At 36.3% G+C, this 27,890-nt stretch overlaps 2 protein-coding genes across 2 annotated transcripts; one reads left to right on the top strand and one right to left on the bottom strand.

Moving 5' to 3' along the window:
* LOC103723814 (Tetratricopeptide repeat (TPR)-like superfamily protein) lies at positions 1-10,891 on the bottom strand. Its single transcript, XM_008814862.5, has 3 exons — positions 10,247-10,891; positions 7,179-8,517; positions 1-571 (listed from the first exon to the last, which is right to left on the bottom strand). Exons 1-2 carry the CDS (start codon positions 10,861-10,863, stop codon positions 7,485-7,487), a joined length of 1,650 nt encoding a protein of 549 aa, XP_008813084.1. The 5' UTR covers positions 10,864-10,891; the 3' UTR covers positions 1-571; positions 7,179-7,484.
* A 5,566-nt stretch (positions 10,892-16,457) lies between these two features.
* Positions 16,458-24,011, top strand: LOC120112311 (GAG1At protein). Its single transcript, XM_039131215.3, has 2 exons — positions 16,458-16,670; positions 23,629-24,011. The coding sequence occupies exons 1-2, from the start codon at positions 16,520-16,522 to the stop codon at positions 23,718-23,720; spliced, it is 243 nt and encodes an 80-aa protein (XP_038987143.1). The 5' UTR covers positions 16,458-16,519; the 3' UTR covers positions 23,721-24,011.
* The last annotated feature ends 3,879 nt before the right edge of the window (positions 24,012-27,890 follow it).

Genomic DNA, 27,890 nt, shown 5'->3' with positions numbered 1-27,890 from the left:
TAAAAAAATTCATGTAGAGGATTTATAATTGACCACAAAGATATTACTCCACTATGCAACATCTTCCTTCCTGTAATTTCTCCTTGAAGAAGAATTGACTATTTTTCTATTACAAAATACGATGAACTGAGGAAGCTTTTTTAATCTAAGAATCAACTTTTCACCTTTTCTTATAGTGCATGACGTGATTCATACACCTGAAAGCTACATATGCCTTTCCACTACTGCAAAGATGAAAGAGTAGAAAATCTGCATTCAAACCTTCATCATTCAAACCATCATACCTTCCTCAAGTTTAGCATGAATCTTCTCATTGCTCTGGACCGAACCACTCATAGAAATTAATTGGAGATTAAGTTTCTTCCATATGATGTATGAAAATTTGGCCAAACAATGTGCCCAAAGGACCAGACATTCAGTACTGAAATGGCGGCATCAGCATGCCAATTGCAAGTACCACAGCTGTCGGGAGTGTTGCCTGCAGCTTTGGCAAATGAAGTGATGTTAATAACAACTGCAGCTTGGTACCCTGGCATTCAGTGCCATCAACATAGCCCACCACCTGTTAATCCTGAAGAAAGAAGAAAAACATACTTGATTCTTCCATAGAAGGTGGATAATCACTATACTTACATTTCATCAAATAAAACTCTAAGAAACAAGATCACAGTTCCAAAGAACTAAATTAGACAATCAGTTTACCACCACTAATATGGTCACTGTCAGCACATCCAAATAGACAACGATGGAATACAAGGAGACATTATTGCACCAGTTCTTTTTCGTATAAGAAGGTTGCAATATCAAACAGCTATTCCTATTATCTTAAGTAGACTGCTAATTAAATCCCAAGGAAATTTGAAATTTAGAAAGAAGAAAACTTAATCTTACCATTCATTTGGCAGCTCTTCTGACCACGAACCTGGCACACAACCAAATATGAATGTATATAGGCAAAGGCCAGAAGGTATTTCCCAACATTCAGACACCTTTACCTTGATGTCTAAGAAAAGATGCTATTCGCAAGCATAGAGCACTTTCATTCTTCATGACAAAGTTCTAGATTATATCCACTTTCATCCTCTTATTCTAAAAGGTTAATAGGAATATCTTTCCCAAGACCACATGCCATCAAATTCATGAATGTTCCCAGGATGATGACCATCCAAGCAACCTCTAAATGCCAAAGTAATCACCTCGATCCTTGATAAAATCAGGAAGGATAGGAATTTACAGGGACGGTAACTCACTAACGCCACCAAAAACAGGTGTCAGTCTCCCTGGATATCCAGCCACCCAAATTCTTCAACTTTGTTATCTTACCCAAATAATGGAACAAAAATGCTGTCACCAGATCTCCCAAAAGCATTACTTGAAGGCATGAAGAAAAAGGTCTTGAGCAAAAGTAACCCTCAAGTGAAGGCTAAAGAGGAGATCTTTCCAGAGACTCAAAATGTCATTCATCTTAACTTAATCACCACTTTAAAGGCCTCTGACTTTTATAATCTGCCATAAGATGAGACATATTATCCTAAATTATAAAAAACAGCACCCTCCCCTCACCAATAATCAAATCATACATACATGCTCTCCAATGAAACCTATCATCCCAAATGACCCAATTGCTAAAGCCACTCATCCATCAAGGTTCCTCGGCCCTCAGCAAATCTTAGCTAACCTTATAGCTCAATGCACTCTCCCATCCCATGAAATGAAACTATCCTTTGATTTAAAATTTATAAAGTAGATGACAAGGACAAGAATGCTTTATAGAATCCCATTCCTGACATGGAACCAGAGCAATATAATTTTTTGAGAAGAAAAAGCTAGTCTTTCTGATCAATATTACCTAGAAATGGATAGAACAATAGAGAACATGGAAGAAGATGTGGACTTGTTGCAAAGCAACTATTGGAGTTTACATAATTGTATTATTTGATGTAGAAAGTAAGGGTTAAAGTGCCAATCTATATCTCATTGTATCCGCATATGCATGGGCTGGCAAGTTTTGGCAAAAGGGTGCATTATCTCTATATTGTGCACCAATCAAGATGAACATCGCTTTGATATGCACTATTACAACTGATGCATACTGATAGGGGTTAAGTACCAAATTATATCAGGGGGTAGAAGGCTTATGAATTTACGACACTGACCAATTACTGTATTGGTATAAATATATAAGGGCTTGATACACCCCCTAATAGACACATGGTATAGGTTTTGTGTTGACTCCAATAGCGTGCAATGTGGTCACTGTAGGGGCATATCAATAAGGTATGGATATAGGGCTTAGTATAAAGATTTAAAATATTTACTATCACTTTGAGTTTACTACAACACTTGTAGCATCTAAACAACACTTAAAATTTGTTAAAACTTAACACCATTATACATACCATGTAAATTTATCACAAATTGAAAACTTGAGTGTATTGTTAGGCATTGTTTGGTGCAATGGTAAAAGTCTAACGCTAACAAGCACAATAGCACAGATTCAAGTGCTAAGGCAGCCAAAAGGTTAGGACTCTCCCCAATTAGTCCATGATGCCCTTGGCATCGTACGCCCATGACCTAGGCTCAAACCAGCCTAGACCCTGAACCTGAGGGACCCCATCTCCGCTTCCCCCTCTCCTTCAACATACATACCCCACCCTCACCACCTTAGTCCCAAGCCCCCCTATACGCTCTTCTTCTCCTTCCCCTTCTCCTCTTCCCAGTCGAGCCTATCGTCGTTCATCGCTGCCCCGCTGCCATCCGGCGATTGACTCGCCAGCCTCCCTCCTTTTCTCTCTCTCTCTCTCTCTCTCTCTTCTCTTCTTATTCTTCATCCTTCTCTTCTCGCCAAAATGCACCACCACCGCTCAGCACCACCACAGCTAATGACTACCATCCTACCGGTAACATCTCCCTCTCACTCTCTTTTTTCCACTCTCTTGCTCACCCACCCTAAAACCTCATCCCTTCTCTCATCTCTTTCTCAATCTGCTCACTTTCTCCTTTCTTCCATTTCCCATCATTTTGTGCATATAATTGGTGAGAAATTCCTCATCCATCTCTCTCCCCTGGATTTCCCTCTCTAATCTAATTCTAATGTGGGTTTTTATGCATAGAGAGTAGAGACCACAATATTGAGCAAGAGGAAGTCGAATTCAAGTCCTTGGCTTCTAGTTAGAGGCATGATTAAGGTAATTTCCAGCCTATTGCCATATTATCTGATGGATTAATGTAGTTTTGGGGTGGATTTGGGAAAAACCTAGCTCTAGGTCTATGCCATTGGTTATCTCTGCAAGTTTCAGAAAACATGGCTTATATTTTTGAAGTCCTCATGTCCAAGGAATTCCAAAAGGATCAATATCATAAATTCAGGAGATGTATTTTGATAGTTGAGGGCTTATTGTTGCAGAAAAAACCTAGACCTAAAATTGAGGGGACCATCGGGATTATTCAACTTGGCCAAAAGTAAACATAAGATTGGCTCTCATGCTTTTTGTAAAATATTTTTTACCAAGTGTTATAATTGTTGGAGTTTTATTTTTAAATTATGGAATTTTGTATCCCACATGGAATTTTCCAGGTTAATTGGGTTAAGGGTTAATGTAGTTTTGATAAGGTACTTAAAACTGTTAAAAGGCTCAATACGGCTCAAGAGGTTATACTTTGATGTATTAACTATTTGTAATTGTCAAGTATTGAAGAGGATTGATTTGGGTCGAAACTTATATGTTGTACTTAAAACATTCAATACGTTCAACCTAACGAAAGTATTTTTAACTACACACCTCTAAAATATATATTTATGAAAATCATTGTAAAATACCTTGACAATTGTATAATCCACTTTGCAAAACCCTTCCTTAAAATGAAAAACATATTTTCCAATTAAATGTTTAGAGTTTCAGATGTCCTGATCCATATTGCGCCAAACGGATATGGTCTCGACATGGGGCATTGATTAGCATGGGATGTGTGGCAACCCATAACACATATCCACATTGGACCTCTATTGTCGACACGTGGCATGCTCGATACAATATGGTACAGAATTGTTAGCCATCGGCATCGCACCGAAACCAAAACTTTAACCTTCATTCTTGCCAAATATTCTTTATATACATGTAATTGAATCAATAAATCATCCTATCACTGAACTCGTAGATATCTTTGAAACTCATATGTGTGTGCAATTACGGACTATTATTATGTTTGCAGGAAAATAATAAAATCATATGAAACTTTTGCATAACTTTGAATCTTGTATTTTTGAAAGTATTTGAATACTTTTTTGAAAATCATGCATGTATAACACATATTTGAAACTCTTTGGACACCCATGTATAATTAAGGATATTATAACTTGTTTGAGCCATCTTTGTAAAGCGAAAAATAGGATGAAATTATATTGGTAAAATAAATGGAATTTGGCTGTTTGGTTTGGATTGTGAGTCTAGCTAGTGGCTACATGTTCGACCTCGCTAATGGGGTTAAATATTGGCATCTTGATCGTTCTAGAACTTGATTACTTTAGACCTACTCCACAGGGGTTAAATAAGGTACTTTAAGCCTACTTTGAGAGGTTGAATGTAGTACGTTGGGCCTACACCAAGAGGTTAAATGCGGTACTTTGGACCTACTCTGCAGAGGTTAAATGCCATACTTAGAGCCCCGCCACAAGGTTAGTGTGGTTGTAATTGTATAGACTGATAAGTTCATAAACTATTTTGGAAAATGATCATAAATTGCTTATTGAAAACATTTGCATACAAAACTTTGGTTTTGGTATTGGCATGTAAAACACTTCGGAATCATATTTGGAATATTGATTTGAAAATGATTTGCATATATGTCCTTGGAATTATATGTATAGTTTTGATTATGGAAACTCTACCTTTGTTAAATAGATTATTTTGGATCGTGCATCCATAAATTGTTAAAGTTTCTTTTGTTATATTTTGCTCAATCCCTTTGGTTATGGTTGTTATTTACATACTGGGCTTTTAGCTCACTCTTCTTCTTCCTCTTTCTTTTCCTAATCCCAAAGCATGGGAAGAGACTAGAAGAGGTTGAAAAGTGACCTTAAAGTTAGATCCTAGACTTAGCCGAGTCAACTTAGCCTTCATAATTTTGTTTGGAACCCACATTGATATCATTGGTTTTGTAGGACTAATTGGACCTCTTAAAAATTTTGTGAAGTGGTTGTGTTGACCAAATTGTAGTTTTGCCTTGATGTTTAACTTTCAGTTGTTTCAGGATTGGCATCTAGTCAGTTCAAGGTTTAGAAAAATCTAGTTAGTGTTGGAAATTATTATCTCGCTTGTTTTGATGGATTATTGTTAGTTGATTCATTTGCTTTATTTGGTAGGTTCTCGCATGGCATGCACATAGGGCCCAGCCCTGAGGGGGCGTTTGGTAACCCCAACAAGATCACCACGGTGATCTAAGATCCCCGGTGATCTGAATGCTGGGGTGATTTGATCCCTAGTGATTTAAGATCAATGTGTTTGGTAGGCCAAGCTCCAGTGATTAAAAATCTCCGAGTATCCATGAGTAACTTGTTTGATATAGTACGGGGATTCAAGATCAGCGACCACATAATACCACAAATACCCCTGATAATCTTAGATGGATTTTTTGTGTTTTTAATTTTCATGAATCAAAAATGTAAGTCAATATGCTAATTCCTATAATAGCTCCATAATTTTGTCACATATTCTACTTTTAGTAGCCCTTATCATATATTTATTAATCATATAAAATATATTATAATAAAATATTAATATATTTATCAATATATTAATTATTAATATATTATATAAAAATATATTTATTACTCCTATAAATTATTAATCTTATAAAAATATGTTATTTTTTATTATAGAATTAATATTTTTATTTATACTTATAATAGATTTTTTAATACTAATAATTATTTTGATTAGAAAAATAAGGTAAATAGGATTAATATATTAAATATTTTTATTATATAAATATAAATACAATAATATATTTCTCCTATAATTTAAAATTACCCTTCAATAATAATATATATATCATTAATATGATATATAATATCAACATAATATTTTATATATATAATATCATTAATATAATATATAATATCAACATAATATTATATATATATATATATATATATATAACATTGACATAATATATTAATGGTATATTGAGATATCAATTTTTCTGTTAAATTGAGGAATATTTTTGTCTTTAATTTTCAACCCAAGATCACTACCATGGGGTGATCTTGGATTTCCGACCTCAAGGACAGGTATCCCATCACCGAGTTGGGCGGTGATTTGAGGGGTGGAGGTGATACAGGATCACCGCCACGTAGGATCACTGTGGTGCAACCAAACGCGGTGATCTCATCACCTCTACCCACATCACCCTTGATCCTGGGATGATCACCCCATACCAAACGCCCCCTAAGTGTGTTTGGTGGGTTGCTGCATCCCTCGACATGTATTTTATGTTGGGGAGTGGCATTACCTCTCCCAAGACCCCGGATTGCCGAGACCATAACTAGGTATTTTTATATTGGGTATTTTTATGTTGGGTGCGATAACTAGGTATTCAAGATTCATGATCTTAGACTATTGAAAACCAATTTTTGTTCAAATTATATTTAAAGGGCATTAAAAACTGATTAACAAATCCTAATAGAATTCTAAACTAGGACAGAGAATAAAGGAGGGATGGGGAAAAACATATATTCGATAGGATATTACTATTGACAGCGAAAGATCTTTACCTTCCAACACACACACAATCTCATATGGCACCTCACCCGGATCTGAACTTAATGATGCTACAACATGCTCCAATCCTGAAAATAGCATACGTGCCATTTTGATCTTCACTTACTCATCATGTTCAGTATTTAATCTTCCAAACCTCAGTAGAGTGAATTCTTTATTATTAGCATGTCAAATCATTCTGTTAGGTGGGTTCTTGAGTGTTAATGTATTACAACGGGATGTTTAGAGCAAATGAAACAGCAGTATGCAACTGAAACCCACCATGTCTTTTGTTTTTGAAAGCAGTTAATATAAATACATAATCCTTGAACAATGGAATTCAAAAACAGGGTTCACATCCATAACAACATATATTAATGACAATAGAAAATTCACATACATGAAAAATAAGGTGCTTACCTCATAGATGGAAATATCGGGGCAGTCCATTAGTCGGACTTTTTCATGGCTTTCAACTGGAGGATTCCATTTCATGACGACCAACAATGAAAAGGTCTGACCACCAGACTAGATGTGAAAACTTAAGGATGACCTCAAACAAATATGTCTGACATGCTAGAGAATAGGGCTAATTTCTGCCTTCTCTCCATCATAACTACTTCCTCATGCCAATCTAGACCAGAGAACAATTCTATTCTTCACTTCTTCAATAACACAATAATAGGCAGATTCACCTCAAGTGGCAAAAAAGTGCCATGCGATCAGTTAACGAATTTTTGTACCTGTCATACTGTTAAATCTTCCATGCTGTGAGACAATATATTCTTTGCCTCCTCTGCTCCAGTGGTTTTTGTTCTTTGACATAAAGGTCTTGAAGAGCTTCTCAAGTTTAGCATCAGCAGGAAAACCCCTAGATATCATTTCATTGTAAAATTCTAAGGCTTTTGGAATCCAGCCACGTGATACCAGCCCTTGTACCAATGCCATATAGTGGGTAGAGCCGGGAACAACATTGTACTTCTTCATTTCACTCCACATTCTCAATGCACTGTCAGATTTATCGAGGCTGAAAAACTTATCAAAAAGTAGGAGGAAAGTATATCCATTAGGGCCGCAACCAACAATTTTCATTTTATTCATCATCTTTAAAGTTCCTTCTACATCCTCTGCCTTTATGAACGCATGGTAAGTATCAATGTTCGGGTGAAAACCTTTCGCCATCATTTCATCCAGAAACCGTCGAGCTTCCTCTAGCTTGTATGCTTCACATAATGGATATATCATAGAGTTGTATGTTTCAGCATTTGGTTGCAGACCAGCCTCTGTAATTCTTTCAAAGATATTGTTCGCATCCTTTAAGCAATTTTCTTTTGTCAGCACATAGATAAGGGAATTGTAGACCAGAAGATCAGGAACCCAACCTCTCTTCTTCATTTCATCATAAAGCCTTAAAGAATCAAAGAGGTTCCCAACTTTTGAAAAGCAACGAATCATATGGGAGTAACTAGTACCGTCCGGTGTAATACAACAATTTGACATTTCTCTCCATACTCTTTTTGCTTCTACCACGTCACCAATGATATTGCACCAGCCATCCAGAACTACATTAAAGTTGTCAGCTTTAAGTGGATAAAATTTCCGATTAAGAAGAAGAAATTCCTCAGCCTCCTCAACATTCATGTTCTTGCAAAGAGCATGAAGAAGGGCATAATATGCTGCTGAATCTGCATCTATTTTGAATGTCTCCATGGCATGGAATGTTTTTATTGCTTTTCTAGCTTCATTTGCAGCCGCATACCTGCAAATTCATAGGAAAATTTGGTAAAAATCAATTCATATGTGGTTAAAGGTATCCATAAAAATGTGCTGATAAACTATAGTATATAAGGCTCCATAATTACATATTTATTGCACCTCGGTGAAGGGAAAAGAGTAGAAATATAACACTCCAGTCAAAGCATTTAACAATTTGTTTCAATAAGGGAAGAAAGGGCTCCCATGTTTTGCAATGGTACAGACATGTAGAAATGAGGGGATTTTGGCCTTTTCAGTTGTGAACTTTCAGTGCAATGATAGCATTGTTTTCTTGCAATAAGAATCCATGTCAAATCAAATGGTACCAACGAACATCTAACTACATTGACTAGAAACATGAAAGCATTCTTGTCCACTTCATATAGGATCAAAATACTTAATGACACATCTCTAAATATGTGTCTACACATGTATAGAAAGATATATGTCCCTTGAGATGTATGCAAAAAAGCATCGAAAAAGCACAATGCACAAAAACTACAAACTTCATTGTTTATGTTATAATTCAAATTCATAGACCTCATTACATTCTCCATATAGTAATATCAGTATCACATATTTTAGAATTAAGAATCCATCATTTCAGTCATTAGAAGGGAAGCCTTTCTTCTCATCCCTAAACAAATTCAAGAAGTATCCTGGATATGTCCAATAATTATCTTTTTTTTTTCAAAAGAAAAAAGGATTCTTAAAATTAGTATCCAACACATATCCTAGGCACAACCTTGGTGCACATCACCATCTTATATTCATCAGCTATTGCATACAATCTAAAGTATCCATTTAATCTACTCAAGGAACAAGTATGGGAATAGATGCACTGCCTATTTGGGGTATCAAACCAAATATTGAAGTATATGCACTTTAGGTTGGGGCATTAAGGCACACATCTTACCATTAAGTACCTTTTTTTTGGAAGTAGGACCACTTAGGGATGACGGCATAAAAAGCACATGAATGATTAAGTGAACCTTGGGAATGGTAACCTTGGATGTGCAAAACAGCATATGATGCAGCCAGTGGCAAGGTAAACCAGCTGACAGAGCTAGTAGTAGTGAAGTTAGCAGGCTGGCAAAGTCGAATAGCAAGAATGTAGGCTAACAAATAAGGAATTGGTTGGAAGAATGATGTCGAGGATGAAAATATTGAGGAAGGCAATGATGATAAAGAATGCGTAACGATAGATATTGAACAGGGTAGTAATGATAAGCTAATCGCTTGGCGAAAGTCTGAAGATGAGGAAAGCGCACTTCAAAACAGGTTTTGGCACTAAGAGTTAATTGACATCAGTGGATGAAGCTGATCTTGAAGTTGTATAGATTTATGGAACGAGATGAAACCAACCTTCAAGCAGCAAGGGTTATAGGTAGCGAGACAAAGGATGTTGTTAGAGGTGCTTCAGTACATTGTGCAATATGATGAAAGAAGAAATGGAAATTTCCTAAGTTCAAGGCACCTAATAGACAAATACACCAATGTCAGTCGGATCGAGACTTGGAAAACTGAAATTAGAGCTTAAGAACTCAATCCTCTACGATCTTCGAAGCCTCTTCTGCTTTAATTCAGAACCCTTACAAATACTCTAACTCTCTATCTCATGAAATAAAAGAAAAACAACAAAGCTGCCTTAATGCAAAACCAAAACCCAGTAGAAGGGAGCTAAATTTAGCTAATGAGCAATCTACATTAGCGAAAAGAGATAAAGTTATCACCTTTCCATCATGATGACCATCGCACGCTGCGTAAGAATCGATTTCCGGTACAACCGGCGCACCAGCCACCACGCAAGGTCGAATCGCCCCTGCTTGCCCAGCACCCAGAGCATCAGATGCCAAGCCCACGGGCAACCCAGGACATGCTCTTCGGCCCACCGCAAGGCAAGGAGCGCGGACTCCCAGTCCCACCTCAGATCCCATAGCGCCCTGCAGACCAAATCCCTGGTGAACTTGACGCCGGAGGAGGCCCGGAGGAACGCCAAGGCCTCCTTGGGCGAGGATGACAGTGATTTCGCCTGGGAGAGCAGTTGGAAGAAGCCCTGGAGGTCGGATTCGTCGACGGGGGTCTTAGGCTGGTCGGAATCGGACTCGAAATCGCTGGAATCGGGGTCGGCCGAGGGACGGAGGGAGGAAAGGAGGGGGCTTTGGGGCTGGGCGCCAAAGGGTGGGAGGCGAGGCGAGGGTGACGCGAAAGCGGAGAAGGAGAGGGCAGAGGGCGCGGGAGAACGAGGTCGGAGCGTTGGAGAGGGGCGAGGAGGAGGGCTTACGAGAAGAGAGCAGAGGAGAAGAGGGAGTCGGGTCTTTCTCCGGGTTACGGTCGCAGCCAGCGCCATCGCGAGGGATTGTGGTACTTTTGGAGCTAAAACAAAAATAAAGTAGGCACGCGATTTTTATTTTTATTTTTTTTTATTTTTTTTTTTTTTTTTTTTTTTTTTGGTTCGGCCCACATGAGCACACCCAACTACATTACTAAAAAGAACACTAGTAAAGTCAGTCGAAATGAGAATTTGCTGGGTTCATAAAAATTCTCCTGAATGCTGCACAGCGAAAGAGGCGACCTAATCAGCAGCTCGGTTCGCTTCCTGAAGGACATGTCTGACTTGAATAGCCCAGCAATTCCGTAGCATCCATCTCATGTCACACAAAAGTGGGTGCTCCACCACCTCTCGCCTCTCCACCAGAAGGCGATCAATCAAGACAGTAGAGTCCCCCTCCAGAATGATCCTGCCGCCTCCAGCACATATCTCACACGGGATAATCCCATCTATGCAGCCCTGAGCTCCGCCTCGAATGCCAAGGCCTCAGAGGAGCGACATCCCCCGGCAGCAATCAGCTTGGCGCCGTGGTCTCTGATCACAAAAGCCACTCCTGCCCAATCTCCACTGGCAGGCATATTCCCATCGAAATTCACCTTAAGATGGCCAGGGGATGGAGGCTCCCAAGAGACAAAAATAAACCTGCGCGCTATGGCACGCGTTTGCTGATCTAAAATGGATTTACGGATCACACCTCAGTACAATCTATGTACCTTAAAACAAAAATAAAAGGCTTTGAACTAAAAATTCTACAAAAAAAATCAGATCTGGTCTAGCCAAAATATATTTTCTAAACAATATGCGTATATTATGTCTAATATCATCAAATATAAAATCTATCTCAACCTATATCAATTGGTTCTCTTTTAGTCCGTTCATGTAAGGTGAAAAAAAAAATGTAGGATTTGAGCCGGCCTGAAAAATTTTCTATGAATACTATGAAATGGGCTAGCCTGGCCTATATTTTTGTGAAACTTGTTAGATTGTGCGGAATTATCCAAACAGGTTCTAAATGATTAATGTCTCTCTCTTCACCTTCTTTTCTCACCCGACAAAACTTGCTTCCAATTTAAATAAGAGGCTAAAAAATAGCAAAATATGTGATAAATTATACTAGACATTCCACCCATCCTATATTCATGCAACTCTCTTCATAAGTCATAAGTAAGTTGGTTCTTTTACTCGAGTCCTCAATTGGAGCTATGATTCTCTAATTAGACTTAGGATAATAAATGTATAAATTGATATTACTAGAATGAACTTAAAAGTAGTATGTTTCTATATTTTACCTGATATAAGAAAATAACACGAGAGCTTCAAGAGTTTGCGAGCAGAAATGAAGGTGGTGGCCATTCTTAAAGGTCTATTTAGACATGTTTTTGAGTAAGGCCCTGTTTGGGGGAGCTGTTGGCAGTAGAGCTGTTGGAAGTAGAGCTGTTGGAAGTAGAGCTGTTATAAAAAGCTGTTTGTTGTTTGGTAACTACATTCGTAAAGTGCTGTGGTACTTTATTTTGTGTTTGATAAACAAACTGAGAAAGTATTTTTATATGACAAAATTACCATAAAGGACATGCATAGTATTATACAACAGAATATAATAAAACATAACATAAATTAATACATAAATATATGATATAGTATAATATTATTGTAATATAAAATAATATTATGTTAATATAGCATAATAGTAATATAATTATTAGAGTAAATTAATATTTGGTAATATAACATAATATTAAATCATTTAACATAACATATTAATGTATTATGATATAATGTAATGTATATTATATTTATAGTATAATATAATAATAAAAGTATAAAATATTATAATTATTAGTATAAATTAATTTCTCATAATATAACATAATATTAAATTATTTAAAATAACATATTAATGTATTATAATGTAATGTAATATAATACAATATTTATAGTATAATACAATAATAAAGGTATAAAATATTATAATTATTATTATAAATTAATTTTTCATAATATAACATAATATTAAATTATTTAAAATAACATATTAATGTATTATAATGTAATGTAATATAATATAATATTTATAGTATAATACAATAATAAAGGTATAAAATATTATAATTATTAGTATAAATTAATTTTTCATAATATAACATAATATAAATTATTTAACATAACATATTAATGTATTATGATATAATATAATATGATATTATAATTATAGTATAATACAAAAATAAAGGTATAAAATATTATAATTATTAGTATAAATTAATTTTCCACAATATAACATAATATTAAATTATTTAACATAACATATTAATGTATTATGATATAATATAATATGATATTATATTTATAGAATAATACAAAAATAAAGATATAAAATATTATAATTATTAGTATAAAATAATTTTTCATAAAATAATTTTCCGCGGTCCAGGGGTTCTTCTTCGTGGTCCACGCTCGAGGAGGACCTCAGCGTGAGCCGCGAGGTTGATGATAAAAAAAAAACAATAGATTGATTTTGGAAGGTATGGAAAAGGATTAAAATTTTTTTCTTCTAAAATGTGGTTCAAAAGATGCATACAAAAATTGAAAAGAAAAATACTTTTCCTTACGGAAGAAAGTCTAACGGCTAGGGTTCTTTGCTCCAGCAGATTTTTAGGTTTATAAAGGGACAAACTATGTAATTATGTTATTTTAATATGGGCATTTTTGTCAAAAATACAGCTTTTCGAAAAAGCTGAAACAGCTTCCTCCCAAAAGCTCCAAATTGGAGCTTCCTCTCAAAAGCTGTTTTCAGCTTCCCGCAAAAGCTGAAACAGCTTTTTGAAAAATTTACCAAACACAGTTTTTCATCTAAAAGTACTTTTGGAGGGCCAGAAAGTGCTTTCTGGCCCTCCAAAAGCTCCCCCAAACAGGGCCTAAAGCTGATCATGGGCAAAGTTTGGATATAAAATATGTCAAATTTTACATAAGCCTAGTCCGACGTTCGATTAAAAATGAATAGAGTTTAGACCCAAAGCCTGGCCTATGATCTCAGCCTGTTCGATTCCTCCAATTATACCCTTAGAACCATGATATTAAACGGTAGCATTAAGCCTAATCATCATTCATAAAACAATTTTCATGCATTTGAATATTTGCTTGATTTCCAAAAGAAATCAAAACTTTCATTTTTCTAATTTAAAGAGATTCAATTATCTTAAAATCAAGATTTTGATTAAGGCCAAGCAGCCTTCGGCTTTACATAGGAGATTATTCAGCAAGAATGTAGCTCAGGTGAATAAAATTATGTTAAGGACGATCCAAGCACACTATTTATCTAGCTGTGAGAACTAAAGACCCACTTAGCCTAAAAATCATGCAGGTCGATTCAAGTTGTAAGACCATAACTTTGGTTACAAGTTTTTATTGTAATTTGGATTAGGTTTAGCTTGTATTGGATTGTAAATCCTACCGTTAAATATCAAGTGGTTTATGTGACTGAATTTTGGAGCCATAAGACAAGAGTTAGCAAGGATTCATGTTATCACTAGGCTACCTTAACCCAACCTCATCCGAAAACTTTGAGTATTTGCAATCCAAAACTGACTCCAATGGGGTATATGTTCCCCAACTTGACCTAATCTGTAGTTTGGGTTAGGTTAGTCCCATGTCAACTTAGCCTTGACCCCTTAAAAATAATTATATATAAATAATTATCTTATTGAATTGGTTACAAGATGTTTTGGCTTAGCAAATCTCCTACGCAGAGCACCTTGGCACCTATTAACCTATTGGAACCTAGGATGGATGTCCTAGAGCTCCACCACCATCTTAATTTTGACCGGTTCTCTCTCCTCTTCTGAATCTAATTTCTAAGCTTCTTCAAATAAAGAATGCTCCCAAAATGTCAGAAGAATGCAAATGAGCTACAATGCCATCAGCTCAACAGATCAAAAAACAAATAAAGCGAGCAATTTTTATCGAGAGCTTCATAAGTAAAAAATGCCAAGTTATGCAAATAATGCAGGTAATTATCTTAATCATAAGTAATATATTGATAGCATAATTCTAATATGGGCTAACAAAGCTAATTAGGAATTCTAACCGATATTTTTTTAATGGACAATTAGTCATGGAAGAAGATCAATTGCAATTAATTATATGTTTAGAATTTCTCGAGTATTGGAAATTTTTTCAGTTTTCCATCTCGAATTCAAGAATGACAGCTGCTTAACCAAAGAAGAAAAAGAAGAAGAAAAAGCCAAACGAAATCATGCTCTTTTGTTTAACCTAACAATTACTTTTATGAAAAAATGTCACCCGATCCTAGAATAAGGCAAGATGCGGGAAGCTCGTAAATCGGAAGAGCTAAAACTCATGACCCACCATCACAAATTTATAAAATATCTTTCAAATAAAAAATATTTTTTTCTCTATTACTTTCTTTTAACCATACTTTCTCTTCAACTTTCTCCACTTCGGCCAGGGTGCATGGCAATTGGCACCATATCCACCACATGTGGCAAATGCAAACTATTACAAATTTCTTCTTTGGAGGACAATCAACATTTGTGAGGATGCAACATGGCTGTTGTAACAAATATGATCATGTAATTCATTATATATAGTTGTTAATAGCATTCATTAACTTTTAATAAAAATATACAATCATATTAATGTATTATTAATTTGATTTTATAATTTATTTAAAAGTATTTTTAATTTGTAGTTATAATATTTAATTATGATCATATTTATATTAATGGTTCTATTTAAAATGCCACTTATCAACATTTTTTATTTTTTTTTTTTATATTTATGGTTTGTGAAGATTTTTAAGAGACCTTAGCTTGAGTATGCTACTTGAGTATGGATGGAATTTAGATCTTCCGTGGTTTAATTCCCACCTATGCATGCCTTGTAAAATAAGGATCAGGTTGTATCTTTTGCGCAAAAGAAGGATTCACCTTTATTTGCATGAATCCACCATGGATCATCTATTATACTAATGTCAAAACACTCCAAACTCCATTTATCTATTTACACAACTCTTAAGCGACCAGAAGATGATCCAATGATGTATTCGCCCAAAGAAAGCCGATAGAACCCCATCCTATAAGATAACATGAAAAATATTTTTTTATGATTTTTCGGCGTGACTATTCTTCTAAAAATTTAAATTTGCGTGAATAGCCTCTTAAAAATTATATTTATCTCTGCACACTCATAAAAAATTATTTTTGCACAAATACTCCTAATATAACGATTCTTCTAACACTGTTAATAAAAACTATATTTATTTTAATTAAAAATAAAATAAAAATTTGAAATTACGTTTCGTCCCTCCATCGCGATCGCTTTATAAATGTTGCCTTTTGCATATCTACCTATTAAAAATATTTTCATCATTTTAATTTAAAATCGTTAGTTTGTTAACGGCGTTAGATGACGTGAGCACATATGCAAAAACAAAAATAAAAAAAAAGGTAAAATAAGTGTTTTATGAGAATATATATGTAAATATCAATTTAGAGAGGATATTCATGCAAAATTCAATATTTAGAAAGGTATTAAAAAAAAAAAAACTTGTCGAGGGGTTCTTTGCAAAAATCCCTGCATACACATTACGCAGCTCGGAAGGCCTCGAGTCTTGACTCCTCTCGACGTCTGAGAAATAGCGGGGAAGCAAAAGGAAATGAGCGGCGGCGGCGGCGGCGGCGGCGGCGGCCCGGGGTTCAGGTCCCGAGTGGAGCACTACCTCTATAGCGGCGATAAGAAGCACGTTCTCGCCGGCATCGCCGTCATCTCCGTCGTCTTCGGTATCCCATGGTTCTTCATGAATCGAGGTCTCCTTCTCTCCCCTCCTCTTCCCCCAATCCAAAAACCCTAGAAAAACCCTAGCCGGAGACCGTTGGTCGAAAATTTTGACTCAGTTTTCTAATATTTACACCAATTTGCGTCACAGGAAGGTTTCGAATATTTGATGCGAACTCTTCGAGATGACTGTATTATGCTCGATTCGGATGAGAAATTTCAAATTTTAGTCAATGATTTACAGATGATTCGTTAAGAACTGTTTCATGAACACATGTTTTAACATGATATTTCTTCCTCTGCTCTTAGCACCCCCGATCGATCCTGCAAATTGTAAATAGAAGGCTCAGATTGAATTGCTGTTGAGGTAGATTTTTCTTGGAAAGAGGGAGAACAGACATTTTTGGAAATTATAATATTTGTTAATTTGCTTAATTTTTTAAATGGTTATAGATTTTGAATCTTGCCATTTCATTGAATTTGTTTATGCTAAGATACAGAGGGTAAATAAGAGCCGTGCAGTGACCTGTAAAACTAATATATCTGGCACTCAAAACATAGCGCTCGCTCTTTCTTTATGGGGCACATCTCCTATTCCTTCAGAAAAAAAAGTCAGTACCTATACTTACTTCTTACCTTACCTAATAATGATTGGATTTATCTTGTCTCTGATGTCGGGGAATCGCAAAAAGAGCTTATTTGGTTTCTATTACAAATCATGTGCATAAAATCATATCTCTGATAAAAAAAATTATCTCCTTGAACGTAGCTCGATTTAAACCTAATAATGAATCAAATTTTGCAAAAAAAAAAAAGATCTTCAGGTGATCAAGAGAGCCCCCTTTTTCAGTAGATGATGAGATGCAGATGTATTATTTCAACGCTTCTCTATGCCTACTTCTCCGCTTGGCACCTGAACTTGCACCGTAGGTAGTTTGCAGCCCGCCCAGCCTGATAGACATGCCTAAAATTGCCCAACGGTGAGTAGAACTTTAGCCGCCAATGGCGAGCCGAGCATCAGTAGATGTAATCGCCAATGAAAACCAGTCTCCCATGCCTTCTGCTTTAGTGCATATTTTAGCATTTCAAGCTTCAAATATACATACAAACATACATACATACATACATATTAGTACAATGATTGTTTGAACCACTCAACAATTGGACGCTACATAGCATCAATTGCTCGATTTGTGCTCTTGCTGTAATAGAACAAAGGAGAGAGAAGGAGAGTTTTGGAGATAGTGGCAGAAAACCTCTTTCTGACCTCCATTCCCACATCATGGATTTCTCATTGGTGCAACTACATCCTTCTTCATCCAGACCATTTCTCTTTGATAATTTCTTTTTCCTTCCTAAGTATCCTCTCTCTCTCTCTCTCTCTCTCTCTCTCTCTCTCTCTCTCGCGCGCGCAGACACAAAATTTTCTGATTCATTTTTTCGTTGATCTAATTATATGCCATAAGGAAATCAACCTCAGAATCAAAGTTGATGTATTTTTATAATTCAAGATGCATCTGAAGGGTCCTAAATTTATCCATATTGGGAGAACATTTACATAGACTCCTTTTTTCTTTTTTCTTTTCTCTTGTTTTCTTTTTTTTTTTGAATTTGTTGCAAGATAAGGGAGAGGGATTGCTAACAATAGTGGTGATAATAGTGTAGACAATGTTAGTTCCTATTTAGATCATCATCACTAACAAAATTAGTAGGAAGCCTAGGTAAGGCCTTTTCTTGTCGTATTGTTTAAAAAAAGATTGAGTTTTTTCTTATTTCTCAACAATCATAGTAAATTCTCCATCCTTGGTTAGTTAATCTTCAATCCTTATCCTAATTTTCTACTATCTTCTCTTTTAGAGTAATGATTTTTTGCATACATCTACTTTTACATATTTTTTAGAATACTCTATTCCTGTAGCAATATTCTTGCGTCTTCTTTTTAACCTTCCACTTTTTTTGAATTTTTTGTTTGCTAGCACCAACCCACCACTTAAAAATGTTCCAGCATTTAATTTCTAGGCCATTTGGGAGTACATCCTTTTTTTTTCCTTTCTTGCTCCAATCTCTTGTATTTACTTATATGTTGTGAAGCTTTTGGTGGCAGATGTATTTATAGATGGCATGGATTGTCGTATCTGCCAAAAGGCGTGTTCTTGGAAATTGAACTCTAGGCCTAGGTTGTCAAGACAATTGGAAGGAACTAAACAAGAATAACTCATTCAATAATTTTATTTTAGTAGGCTATTGAGGAGCATTAAAATGATATCTTTAGCATGAAATGATTTGATTTGCACTTCAAACTCTTTCTTTGGGCATTTAGTATTATTCTCATACAGACGTATCAAGATGCACACTGTGAAGTTATTTAGGGCATAGAGGATTCTTATTACATACCTAATACTTCTTTCTTTTCATTTGATTTAAATAATCTCTTTTGCTTCACAGAAAAGAAAACTTTTACCTTTTAAAACTAGAATACTTTTTTTGGATCCTAAGAACATTGCTGGTTAATTTGTATATCATTGGTTTATGGATAGTGCCTTGATATTCTGTCTAGGTAAATGTTATATCCTTTAAATTTTTAATCTTTTCTTGCCATCACAAAGGTAATAAATATGTCTTATTGCCTCATATGTTTAAGTGGATGACTTGCAGTCGTAGAACATATAGCTAGTGGGGCATCAAACTACTGCTTTTCTTTTAAAGATAGAGTTTTACTTCTGATGAATATAATAATTAATTCAATCTTGGCAATCATGATAAAAGCTCTCGAACAAGATAATGCTCTTGGTTTCCTTTTTTTGTCACCATCTTCTTTCTAATTAAGATTCCTCTTTTTAGTGCTCTCATGATTTTCTTGGTGTTCAATCATGTAATTCTATTTGAAGTTCTTTGTGTGCATTGTTCAAAAAAAATCCGCTTGGGTTTATTTCTTTTTACTGATTCCTTTATGACCATCATCCTCTTGGTTGCAACCTATTTGTGATCCTACCTAACTACAATAAATTTTATTAGTGGGAGGCCCTCCTGCTTTTTTGGGTATATAAATAGATATCTTATATGTCAAGAACTCTACAAAAAATACATCTAAATGAAATAAATTTCTTTACTCACACATTCTTGAGTTGAAGATGAACGGATCCCTTGCAAAATAAAGAAATTTTGGAGAAACTCCAATAATCCCGGTAGCGTAACTAATAGTTTGTGAGCTTGTATCAACTCAAGCTCACTCGGAATGGCAAATGGCTAGCTCAAGCTCGGCTCAAGCTGATTCAAGAAGAGAGGATCCAGTTCAAGCTTACGTTGTTTATTGTCAAGTCAACTCGAGTTTGGCTAGAATAGCTTGGTTAGGCTATTCGGTGTTTGTACCAGAGGTGTGGAGAGGAGATAATGAATGAGAATGAGAAAATCCAGGGCGAGAATTGAAGGCCTAGCACTGATAAGCATCATCTATTGCCAAGAAAATGGAGAAAGGATATGGTAATGAGTTGTGGAGAAAGAGAGAGGGAAAGGACAGATTAAAAGGGACAAGTAGCTGCCTTATTGTCATTGAAGCCAGGAGAGAAGCAGAGAGGAGGAACTCTATATCACTGGATGGTTTGTTAGTTGAGATTGGATAGAATTGAAGAGGATGGAATCTACATCACAGGGTCCTGGGAGAACCCAAGAGGATGGGAAAGAGCAATGACTGTGGCATCACATCCATTTAAAAACATTCCCTAATTGTCCTACTAGGTGGGAGCTGTCGTAAAATAAGCGATTGAATCTTATAACAATGGCTACAAATACAAGGTTGGATCTATGATATAAACATCTAATGGTTGTACATTATTAACTAAATAAATCTTATTGATACTGATTATAGGTATGTTATTTTTATGATCGACTAATAATTGATACAACATACATTTTATTTATTCATCATTTGGAGCTATATTGAGACAAATATGAGAAAGCTAGGCCTAGCTTGTGTTTGGCTTATATATTAATTGGATGAGCATACATTGTGCTGAGTTCTAAGTCAGACACAAGCCCATCATGAATAGTTTGCATGTTAGATAGCCCTTAGGTGTGTATTTAACTAACTATTTACCTGTATGAAATCAATTCCCCATGATTATGTCACTGGAAAGGGCGTAAGTGCATCAGGCTCCCACCCTTGCGGTGTATGGGGGGAGATAGATGTATGCAGCCATACCATCACACGTGGAGACGTTGTTTTCGTGTTTCGGAGCTGTATTGCCCTAGTCACAATGGAGCAACTATACCTAGAGCAATTTTACCATGACACCAAGGCCCCCCACTCCATGATTATGTTACTGAAAAAGAAAAATAAAAGTACCTACCTATTAATAGAGGCTCGATGATTTCAGCTTATCACTTTTTTCCAGCATATATTCCTTTGTGGGTATTAGCGTCATGCCTTTTTCCCCTACTGTGGTGTTTCTAGAACTTTTAGTTGTAATAATGTAATTCAAGAAGTTTGGAGTTAATGCTTGTATATGTTGGCCAAGTGTTCATCCAAGAACTAGGATTATGGATAAGATTTCATAAGCATAGACAACTTAAGGTCATGGCAATCTGATGTTGCTGATACAGCAATGAAGCGAGCTATGAACAAATTGAGATATTGATGGGAGGACTAAATGAGCATGGCCAGAAGATTTATTTGTGATATGCTGTGCTAAAGAACTTGGAAACTGACATTTGTAATCAAATAAATCCTCCTTCCCAGCCCATTAAGATGTTATTTTGCGCAAGAATACTATTTTATGCCTGCTTTTTACACTCAAGAACTGTGTCACCTGCGCACTCAGCATCTAGCTTGAAGAATCCGTGTTATGTATCGGTGTATCCAATATGTCCCACATTCATATCAAATTCTTCGGCTGAAGCTCTTAGGGACTCTCCAACAATGAATTCACCCCACCATATGACATCAGAAGTGGGCTTTGATTCTTTTCAGATACTAAACGATGATGTAAAGATTATAATGACTTTGCGATATATTATGTTTCTTGTACTCTTGAGCTGATAAAAAGGTTGATTTGGATGAGAAACATGCATGTTAAACACCATTTCAAGATAAAAATCTTTTATTATTTTCTTTTATATATTTTTTTATGAAATAAATATTAATCTTTATTGCTTTCTTTGTATAATATTTTAAGAAATATATATACATAGTTAAAATCATTTTTATGTAAGTTTTCATATACTTCTTTTTTTCTCTTTTAAACTCCTATTGGGACAAATGCTTGGACAGATGTATGAATCCAATTCTCACATTTGTGTCCATGCAACACTGCTTAAGAAACCTCAAGATATTTGCCAAATCCGTCGGAGTTATAGGTCTTTCCTCTCTTCTTCTGTATCTTCTATATTGTCCTCTCACGTAAGCCATCTTTTGTTTTTCTTTAGAATTCTAAAATTAGCTGTATTTATAGAAACCTATGAAACGTTGACCAGGTGTCCCAACTAATGCAAGATTTGTTATCTATGAGTGAAAATACAGAAAATGACAAAACATCATCTAATTTGTCACCATCCAGCAAAACTTATATTTAGTTTATTAATCTTCTATGAACTTTAGACCATGCTTGTTATTTTTTTATCCAAATAATTTATCCACCATTTTAGTTATTGCCATTATCACTGTCACTGGTAATGATTTCTTTGTCCATTTGGAGAACAATCTTCCTTGTTTGTTGTTAATGTCCATCATCGCTCATTCACTGACACTGCTGCTATTGACACATCAACTTTATAGCTTGCAGTAAACTATCTCAATCTACCACATGATTTTTTTGCATTTTGATACTTCTTTTTCTCAATTTGCTATGTGTTCACTTCTACAATTTAGGCTTTGCTTTGCTTCGTGGGATATAGTTTCCTGCTCAACTGTCATTACAGAACATACATCATTTAAATGTAAATTAAAAGCTCATCTGTTTTCAGATAATCACAGGAACATCGGAACATGAGTTCATTTCATCCATTTTGCTATACGTGTAATGAAACAATATTCATCTATATTTAGGGAAAAGGCATTACAATAGTTTCAAAATTTAGGTGTTCTGCTACTTTGCTATTTTGAGGCTTCTTAATTTTTATTCTCTCCGTTGAAGTCATATCCTATATACTTCATTTTGGCTAAGATTTTGTGTACACCCTCGTCAGTGAGATCGAGCTTCTGTTAACTCTTATTTAGCATTTGGTTTGCTTTTCTTATTAACTGATACCACACCGTTCACTGATCTTCACAGAACATCTGAAGCGCCAGGTTCTAGTTCATCTATAACAATAGTCAACAGCTCTAAGCTGATCCTAATCTTAGGCTTTCCACAGCTGAAAAATTTAAGTTGGTAATAACTTTGTTTTATTTATTTCCAGAAATTTTTGAATTAGAAATGGTATTTATGTTGTATAATCTAGTCAATTTTTGCTTATCCTCAGGGCTCAATATAGATTCTAAGTTCATATAATGGAACAAATTAAATCAATTGCATCAGACTTTCTCATCTTGTTAAATGATAATTCTTATAACGGGCACATACAAAGACAAACACCAGATACCTAAACCCTTAGATTTCATACAATTATATACTCAATTTTATGATGGATTTTTTTAATTTTGTTTACCACCTCTGCCATGAGAAATGATTGAAAGCAATCATGCTTGTGTGAATAAGAGACCAAAAGGTCCTGGTTCACGAATTGCTGTTGCAGTTCGAAATATATTATAGTTAGACAACGCATTTATTAACTCGGAATTTAGTCTTGGCATTCTTATGAAATATAATGTGTACTGCGAAAGGAAACCATTTTGATTTTCTGCCACTCATTTGTTTCACATAATGATTCCTTTTCTGTGTCCCTATGAAAAATTGCAGCTAACGTTTTGTTGCTCTTGGTGCTTGACCTCTGAATTTGGCTATTTCATATAAGTACATCCAAATATTGACTCTGTTTTTTGCTTGCTTTTATTAGGAACAAAGCATCAGTCCCACCAAGATTACGTGGAAAAAGCTAGCCAAGCTCGGAGTGAACGGCTTTCTTCTGGTCAATCATCTCTTAAATAATGCAATGAGTGGCATAGATAATTGTCATCTTTGATGTGCATCTTTTTATACACTGTGACCATGTCTCTTGGAAAAACGGGACCTTGGTGTTTCTCTATCTCAAGAGACAATCCGTGTTCTGATTTGGCTGAAGCAAATATTTATTTTTATTTGATGTCAAGTTACGGCTTTTTATGACTACTAAATGAATAAGAGAGATGGAGTTGGTGTTTATAGGTTTAGAATGTAACCTCAAAAATGCTACTTTCATGACAATCTGATATCTGAACGTATATGATTGCATTTGGTTCAGACATTATTTTTCTGAGGTATTTCTACTAATATTAATCATTTCCTTCTGTACTATTTTTAACACAAGGGTTCTACTTTGAGTGGTTCTTCCATTGAGTTGTGACTTAAAACAAAAAAAAAATCAATTATATGCAATCTAGATCCAACCACAACTCATCTGTAAACAAGCTTATAGCAGCTTTTGCCTTTTGGCTCTTAATCATATTGTTTTATGTTAGCTAGGAATATGTCATCTAAAGGCAAGTTATACATGTTGGCATCCTTTGTTTGATCTATAATTATCTTCCTTGTTTGATTCATCTGAGAATAGTTTGAAAAGATAGATCAGGTGGAAATTGTTGTCCTTTGCCTTTTACCATTGGTTGATCTGTTGGTGAATCTAACATTTAGGAGCTTATTTGATCAATCTTTCATCCATGTACTCTAGTCAGCTAAACTTATTTCTATCTTCATCAAATGGGTTCTATCTAACATGATTACTTGGCTCAATTTTCCTTAGTAAACTTAGGGAAGATCACTGAATGATGTGTAAACAAATGAGCTAGAGCAAGATAGACAATGTTTGGCTCATGTTTTAATCAAGCTGAGCTCATGGTTGAGCTCAACCTGAGGGGCTAAGCGGCCACAAGGAATAAGGACATCCGAGTTCATGGCTCGGAGATCTGCCCCATCTCCCCGGGATGGTAATCTTTCATGTATCCTCAACAACAGTTAACTTGGGAGATGATCATAAACAACTATGGAGCAGCGGTTGGTTCAAGGGATCGATGACAGTAGACCTCTTAAAATGCTTTCACCCATTTTTCTTAGATTGTTTTTTCACACACTACCTATAAATTCTTATAATTGATTGAAGTCTTTTAAATTTGCATGTCAAAGGTGGTTGATTGTTAAGAATCCACATGTGAAAAAGATTATTCTATATCAAATAGTTAAAAAGAAAAGATGAAATCCAAAACTCAATAGTCTAAACTTTTGGATTAGGTTAGGTTCCAGCATATATGTTAAGTCCTTTGATTCTGACTCCCAGTCTCTTTAACAACTGGTGTCAAAGCTAATCTTAGGGTGCATTTGGTTCGTGACCAAAATTGGAATTGGAATGGATCGGAATGGGCATGTCCCCTGACATGTTCAGTTTGTGACCGAAATCGGATTTGAATACTAGGAGAGTGTAGGGATTGAATTTTGGGGGATTGGGGCATCCCATTCCTCCCTAGAATCGGAATAGGAATGATACTTCTTCCAACCAAACAGATGGAATGGGAGTCACTCATTCTCATTCCCATGCTAGAGTCCAACTTCCCCTAACCAGCATGCCCTTAGAATGGTAATTTGTGAATCTTGGATTCCAACATGTATGTCATAGCCCCAAGTCCTCATCTCCCCAACACCACTTTGTCTAGAGGACCGTTGAGAGAAATTCTCTCAAATGTTCATACATATTTCTAACTTCGCCTTTTCATGTACTACATTAAACTCTTCATACTGGGTTATATGTTTTTAAAACACTTATGCTAGATATTGAATGACTTGGAAGATGATCATGAAGCACTATTGAGCACCAGTTTGTTTGAGGGACTGATGAGAGCAACCATTTAAGTTAAATACTTCATATATATATATTCCAACTAGATTTTTTCACCAACTGCCTTTAAACTCTGGGAATTGGGTTGAGTCTTTCAAATACCTACAAAGCTTTTTTTGGTAAAAAAGATATATGAAACTTGATGTTAGCTTATGTATTTTCTAAACGCAGCACAGAAGTTGTAACGGGTGTGACAGTCATACAATATGAAGCGAGTGGAGTTGAAGTCATTATCAAGTGCGGTGCAACGATGGCTGAGAAAGGAAGTGCTAGGCTTTTCGCTGGAGTAGTGGCTACGAGCTCGATTGGAGGCCGGATCGAGCTCCAATCGAGCTGGGACGGAGGTAGTAGAGCTGATCACAGGCTAGGTGGCTCGCCCAGCCCAGCTCGAAATTTAGCGGGCTTGGGCACTAAAAATAGGCTTGTGGGATGGGTCCGGGCCAAAAAAAAAGGCCCGATCAAAAAATCAGGCCGGGCCTAAGAAATTTAAAAAATAGCCCAACCTGGCCTGAGATATTATATATATTACCAATGTCATAGGGATACAAATGAGCAGGCTAGCTTTATGGGCCTAAATTTACCACATTGTTTGAGCTGGTTTATTAATCCTATCTTTTGCTGGAATTTTGAATAGCTTCGGCTTTTTCTGATTCTACTTTCAAAAAAAATCAAAAATTGGGCCTAGGATTGGCTCTACAAAATTGGATCGGGCCTTGAAAAAAATTTAAGCCCGATGGTTGGGCCAGGCGTGGGCATAGCCATCGGGTTTAACTTCTGTTATAGAACCCGACCCGAGCCCAGACCGTCCCGGGGTTTGATCCACTCTAGAAGGCGGCTACCTCGTTTCCAAAAGGGAAGATGGCAAGAGTTCAAGCGAGGTCCCAAGTAATTCAAGATGGATGGAGATTCAAGTGAGAGATGTTCCAAGTATCAACGGAGGAGATTGAAGCACTAGAAGAGCACTTCACTTAGGTTTTGGCATTCTCTGATGAGGAGATGGAGGTGGCTTGGAAGGTAGCTTTGGTAGGCATGTTTTTGGGAAAGGGTTTCTTGGTTGACTTCATTCAACGCGACATGAAGGCTAGGTGGGCAGTGGAAGGCGAGTTCTAGGTACTTCCTTTTCCTGTTGGGGTTTTGCTGTTTAATTTTTCATCGGAGAAGGTCAAATCAAGGACTTTTTCTAGAGGCCTTTGGTCTCTTACGGGGCAACTTCTTGCCTTGGAGGAGTGGAGGCCGACTTTTCGAACTGGAAGAGATCACATTCGATCGGTATATGTATGGATACGGCTGCCTGATCTACCAATCGAGTTATGGGATAGAGAAAAGATCCTTAGAATTGTTGCAGTGGCTAATAAACCTAAGTTTTTGGATGACTGGACGAAGCATATCGATCGTACTAGTTTTGCTAGGGTTTGTACACAGCTTGATCTCTCCAAAAGCATCTGCCCTAAGGTCTAATTGCAAGTGAGGGGAAACTATGTGCTAGTGAACTATCGGCCACTCTTAGCAGGATTGTTCACGGTCTAAGCAGTAGGGCAGGTGTAACAACCTAGGACCTTACCCAAAAAGGCTAGCCGGAAAGTATTTTTTGGATTTTTTAGTCCTGTATAGGTATCCAAGATCTCCTCTGATGTGGGACTAAACACACGCCTGTATGGGTCCTCACAATAGGAGAGGGGGAAAGTTGATCTATGGGTTCTAGTTACCGGCACAGTATCTTGGAATGGGGCTAAGCCAATGGAGGAGGTTTCCTACATAGGACCTAAGCAGTCAGGAGGAGGATGGCTTCCGGCATGCAAGCTGTCAAGAAGATTAGAGGCTCAGAGTCTCCCCAATAAGCAAAGGTGTTGATTGTATAACGGCAGGTCTCATCAGAAAGAGAAGGTCAAGCTGAGGTTGCCGAAGCTTCTTTTGCTTGCAAGTTGGTGAAGCCTGTCATGCAACCACATAAGAAGGTTGCCAAAGACAAACAAGGCTATGGCTCCCCTACCACCTCCCTGATTCCTTATTTTGTTTGTTTTGATAGGCTTCAGGGCATTCATTATAGGAGTCGCTTCAGTCCCCGAAGAAAATGAGTCAGATAATAGATGCCAGCATCTATCATATCAAGTGCAGCACTCTGCAGGTATGGCACCGGATATTAGGGTTGGCAAGACTCGGTCAGCTATGTGTTCAGCTGTTGGGGATGATCATCTTGGTAAAACTGATGTTTGCATATGAGCTTGTTATCATGGAACTGTCTGGTGCTGTCAAGTGCTCCTTTTTTTAATGATGTTAGGAGTATGATGCATTCA

The sequence above is a fragment of the Phoenix dactylifera genome, chromosome 2 (genome assembly GCF_051530095.1).
Source record: "Phoenix dactylifera cultivar Ajwa chromosome 2, Ajwa_hap1_PhDact_Kaust_v1.1, whole genome shotgun sequence".
Classification (NCBI taxonomy): Eukaryota; Viridiplantae; Streptophyta; class Magnoliopsida; order Arecales; family Arecaceae; genus Phoenix; species Phoenix dactylifera.
The sequence above is the reverse complement of the archived record's forward strand: the minus strand, read 5'-3'. Positions and strand labels throughout refer to the sequence as shown.

What these genes read in the sequence shown, in the direction of transcription:
- LOC103723814 (XM_008814862.5), bottom strand. Translation starts at nt 10,863, where the DNA reads ATGGCGCTGGCTGCGACCGTAACCCGGAGAAAGACCCGACTCCCTCTT. An exon ending in ATGGTCATCATGATGGAAAG is followed by an intron (nt 8,518 to 10,246) that starts GTGATAACTTTA and finishes ATGAATTTGCAG; the next exon opens with GTATGCGGCTGCAAATGAAG.
- LOC120112311 (XM_039131215.3), top strand. Translation starts at nt 16,520, where the DNA reads ATGAGCGGCGGCGGCGGCGGCGGCGGCGGCGGCCCGGGGTTCAGGTCC. An exon ending in ATGGTTCTTCATGAATCGAG is followed by an intron (nt 16,671 to 23,628) that starts GTCTCCTTCTCT and finishes TGCTTTTATTAG; the next exon opens with GAACAAAGCATCAGTCCCAC.